Source organism: Mastigoproctus giganteus, chromosome 1, assembly GCF_048544385.1.
Source record: "Mastigoproctus giganteus isolate SK-2022 chromosome 1, ASM4854438v1, whole genome shotgun sequence".
NCBI lineage: Eukaryota > Metazoa > Arthropoda > Arachnida > Uropygi > Thelyphonidae > Mastigoproctus > Mastigoproctus giganteus.
Genome location: NC_143575.1, coordinates 104,575,142 through 104,580,337, shown reverse-complemented (window position 1 = coordinate 104,580,337; position 5,196 = coordinate 104,575,142). Strand labels below are relative to the sequence as shown.

Here is a 5,196-nt window from a genome sequence, read left to right as displayed (position 1 = left end):
TTTTATAATCTTAAATTTTCAAAATTTGCAGAAATTCAAATAATCTGACAAAAAATAGATTTTCACATATTCATGTATGTACACTGTATGTTTTTTTTTTTACTGTGCATGTGGGGGGGCAGAATTTCCTGCTGGTCGCACGGCATGAGTATGTGTGAATAGGGGAGTTGGCTGTGGTCCTCGGGTAACACATGTGGATGCAAATTTGCATGTTTCAAGATCGAGCCTGCGCTGCAACAAAATGTGCATGGACCACATAAGGTGTTGCACTAGTATATAAGTTGCAATAAAACAGTTACAATGAAGTTGTAACCTCTTCCACCATTGCCTCGAGAATTAATTTTACTGCTTAAAAGTCTGCAGAGTATATAAGGAAATTTATTTATTAATGATATATCATAACTAACAACAAATACATAAAAATACTTCATAGTACATACATAATAAAAATAAAACTATGGAAGCAATTAAGAGAAATAACAGCAATAAATACAGTTGTACACCTATCCAAAATATTAATCCTGCTAATCATTTAATGCTCTTGGGCATGATGGATAAAATCCATTTGAAAATAAACTACTAGAAGGCATATGCATTTCACAGCTAAGAGATATATCAGATAAGACACTAATATATGGAATAGCAAGCTTGCTGTGGTCAGAAATAAGATTTCCCCAAAAGGTTTTAGCCATTTGATTATCACTATATCTCTCTGCAAAAAATGAACCCCAGAAAGATGATGCAACTTCTTTTGTAGCATCATAATTAACTTTAACATCTGACATTTCTTCTGCTGCCATTTCTTCAACAATTGCTATTGTATCCCAGTGGGCAATAACAGAAGGAACATATACATCATCAGCAAGCGAATCACCAATATAAAGGACCTGCAGTGGATCTTTCTTAATTATACTGCCTAAAAGTTTGCACAGTTCAACATAATTGCCTTGAGAATAAATTACATTTGGTTTTAATTGTGTACAATGAACAACACCATCTTCCTGGAAGTTTGTGACATTAAAAAATGGATTATTACTTGTGTAAAAACTAGGCTTACAAGCAAATGTTACAATAACATCAAAGTAATCTTTCCAGTCTGAACCAATACAGTATTCTCCTAGGAAAGAAGCATAATCAATATTTGAACTGGTTAACAAAAATGTCTTCTTTTCTTGATGAAGCTGCTTCAACCACTTCAAAAAAGTGGAACTACATGGTTCCAGGTATTTATCTGGATTAGCTTTCAACTGAGGGAAGAAACCACCAGAACCATTATTAAATCTCTGCCTCTCATACATGTTTATAAAACCATCATATACATCATTCCAGAAAGTATATTTTAGTTCCTTATCAGCCTTATTTTTATCTATAATATCCACAATTTTTGCACATAATAAACTTCCTGATGCATTAAAATAATCCTTAAAAAAGAAGTACGGCTTTTCTTTATTACCTTTGATTGAAAAGTCTCTTGGGAGATTATTTAATGAATTCCATTTGCAGTCACTTCCATATGCCAAAGCTATTTCATCTTTGGTTAGTAATTTTGTTCCATGAGTTGCTTGTATAATAGAATTATCAAAAGAAAGTTTCAAAATGTTACCTCGCTCTTTATCTAACATTAAACCTTTCTGAATGAAATCTGGTGAGTCATATTTGTATAATTCTCTGGAATACCCCCTTTCTTCCACAAGAAAGGTGGTCAGAGTATCATAGATTAGTGTATACAGTGATGGCAATCTGTACTTACACAATGCATGATCCAAATCAAATCCAACAGCATCATAACTTGAAAAACTGAAGGGCGTTGTATGTGACGAGGTGCACATCCTTTCTTGGCGGCTCCAACTAAAAAATGAAAGAAAATAGTTCCTTATCACCAACTTTTCAAAAATGCCACCATTAACCGGTACTTCTGAAACAATGTTTCTGAAAATTCTGCTTGACAGCATTTTCATTATGTTTATTTATTTAATTTTAAACTATGCAGTTAGAATTTGATAAAAATGTTGGGAGAAAATGCGTTGCAGTCTTTTTTTTTTTTTTTTTTTTTTTTAATATTTAACGCGAAATTTAATATATTTCTCAGACATCGTGAACAACACTATTGACACTCGTGTGAAAAAGCTTGTCTGTATTTTACAGATATACATTCAAAACAATTTACTAGAAGAAAAAGAAATAAAATAAAAAAAAAACATACGTGTATATCTCATGTTTACTTAATCTTAGTATTTATCAATTATCTACACATACATCAAAAAGCATCATGCCTACGAATACCACTCCATTACCGCAGTTCCTGCTGCAATGCCGTAAATGATTTTCATAGGCCGATTTGAAGTACTTATTTTTAATTTAAAAATTATTTATTTTTCTTAAGGTTTCTGTTTTACACCTTTATTTTAGCGCTAATTTGTTACTAATGGTTTGGGAGGTTGCCATTAATTAACCCCATTCTCTGAGCAAGTTGAACTCTATAACCTGTATAATGAACGTTGCTAGAGAACATTGAGACTGTAAGTAAATAATCTAGGAATTGTAGCTGGGAATTCGAGGGTGCCGCGGATTTAGGGGACTACCCATAATCCATTTTACTTTTTCATTCAATTTAAGTTTACAAGGAGTCAGTATCAGGGCTCAGTGCAACATTACTTATTTTTTATGCAACCAGAGGCGGACTGGCCATAAGACCTACCGGGGAACCCCCGGTGGGCCGAAGGCCGATGTAATTTTCAATATTACACTCTGGCTCCGGCCTTACTATCCCTGAGGTAAAACATCAGGGACAAACCTGTCATCCTCCGCTTTTTACGGTTCCCTTCCATTTATATAAATCAATAATTAGTAATTTTAATGCACATTTACAACGTTGTCAAATAAATCAAGCTACTGGTCGAATTCGGCCAGAAAGCCACTTCGATATAAGTTGACTTTTTAAAAAAAATAATTAAACTCCAAGCGAACAGTTGTTAAACTTCCCAAGAAATAAATAAATAAATTAATTAAAATAAAATAAATAAATAAAAGTTTTCCAAAATGTTAAAATGGTCAAGTTTGCATCCCTAATTAAATGGAGTCCATATATCAATACCAATTAGAACTGGCAGATAATGTTTGTAAGAGTCATAATTTCGGCAAAAACATACCAGGTTTGATAATTAAATTACAAGCTTGGGTCGTTTTAAAGAAAATCATATGTTAGGATGAAAAATGCTTTTAACAGTTTTCAAAATAATCAGTTATCCTGAGCAGTTACACATATGTGACATCACTCATAAAGCTTTTTAGAAACATTTTTAAGGTATTTTGACTGACTGCCACTAATTAATTTTAGTGTCGTCTATACCGACAATCGTCATCCTTTCAGCTCAGCTGATACACCTAAAACCCTACGAAAACAAAAACAACTATCTTATTGCAGCCCTCACGGGTATCACAATTAATGTAACACTGTCCTGCATACACCGGGTGAAAAAGATCCGAGTTGGAATCCCGTCAATAACATGAAGAATTTTTAAGGGCCTTTTTCACAAGGCAGCTGAATTGGTCGGTGTCAGGTGATGGTAGGAAGGTTTTCCTCCCGGAAGCTTGGATTTTTGGTCCAGCAAACAGGCAAATAGACTATAGAACACATAATTTACAGACACAATAATATAGAGTACAGTGAGCAATATGGTATAAGTCACTGATGTGTCTGAAACCCTACAAGCAGCAACAAGCCTACTGGAACAGAGACACAGAGGTGCGACCGTTCGACTGTTGGTATGGTTGTTAAAGATCAACTGAGAAGTCTCAAAGATCTCGCGTAGTATCTCACAATTTGTAGCTATGGTCCTGCTTTATTATATCCGTAAACTTGTGTATTGTATGGTCAACTTGCCTGCTTTGCGATATGGAAAATGTGACTTTTAGGAAGGGAAAACAATGCTACCCAGGGTCATTACGCATTCTTTAATTTTGACAAGATTCAAGCATTGGCCTTTCCACATGTCATAATGATCGGGATCTTAATGCTGCTTCCTGCAAAAGTTAAAAGCTTCCAGCGAACAGCATTTATAAAATATTATACATGAGTTACTGAATGCCCCAGTTCAGTGTATAGCTAAGATAAAACCCTGACAAAGGCCCTGACAACAGATGGGTCGCAAGCCACCATCTATCTCGAAGGCGTCCAGATCGAGCAAGTGCAGGACTTTAAATACCTTGGGTCGCTGGTCCAGGAGCAGAAAGTTGCATCCACCATGGAAATCCACAGCAGAATTGGACAGGCGGCCACTGCGTTCGCCTCGCTCAAATGGTGTCTGTGGAAGAGGACCAACATTTCCTCAAAGACTAAAATCCGACTCTTCCGGACTTTGATCCTGCCCATTCTCCTTTACGGATCAGAAACATGGATTTGTCTCAAGCTAGATTTAAACAAACTTGAGGTATTCCAAATGCGATGCCTGCGGCAGATTTTGGGCATCTCACTTCGTGACCGCATCACTAATGATACCATCCGCACCAGATGCCAACAGCAACCAACCATTGCAGACCAAATCCAGAAGCGAAGGCTTAGATGGTTTGGCCACGTATGTAGAATGGGCACGAACAGAATACCATCCACACTCCTTTGGAGACAACGACCCACCCAATGGAGCATCCAACGGACCGCGCCTAGGAAAACGTGGGCCAAGCAAGTGGAAAATGACTTGAAGAGCCGACGTCTCGACCTTAACCAGGCCAGGACTGACGCCATGGATCGTAAAGTATGGAAGAACATCACAGAGCAAGTCCGAAACCCTGCGGCACCTACAGCAGCATACTGGTTGCGTGGCCAACCGCCTCCCCCAGCTGCCAGCTAAGGACCATGAAGAAGAAGAAGAGAAAACCAGTCAGCGGGTGAACTATGAGGACTAACTAGCCTAAGCTTCAAGGGAATAAGGGATCTCACATAGTCTTCAGATAGAGTTTTCTCAATAATTAGTGCATCTGCACAAAAGGCTAGGAAAGCGTTTGTTTAAATCAAATGCTTTACTGTCCTTTTTTGTTTCCAACAACCGATCTGACAAAATATGTCTGCCTTTTTTTTGCCCTATTATGTTTCTGTGTATCTTAATTGTTTTTATTATGGTCAGGAGTTTCAAAACTTGGAAGGAATTCCATGGAACCTCTTAGAAGGCTACAATTGTTATAAGAATAAGAAGCTTAACC

The 5,196-nt window shown here is 36.9% G+C and overlaps 1 protein-coding gene across 1 annotated transcript; it reads right to left on the bottom strand.

Moving 5' to 3' along the window:
• Window positions 1-524: 524 nt before the first annotated feature.
• On the bottom strand, window positions 525-2,371 carry Nt5a (5' nucleotidase A). Its single transcript, XM_090382294.1, has 2 exons — window positions 2,257-2,371; window positions 525-1,848 (listed from the first exon to the last, which is right to left on the bottom strand). Exon 2 carries the CDS (start codon window positions 1,827-1,829, stop codon window positions 525-527), a length of 1,305 nt encoding a protein of 434 aa, XP_090238420.1. The 5' UTR covers window positions 1,830-1,848; window positions 2,257-2,371.
• Between the last annotated feature and the right edge of the window lie 2,825 nt (window positions 2,372-5,196).

Coding starts and splice junctions, on each gene's coding strand:
- Nt5a (XM_090382294.1), bottom strand. CDS start 1,829: ATGTGCACCTCGTCACATACAACGCCCTTCAGTTTTTCAAGTTATGAT.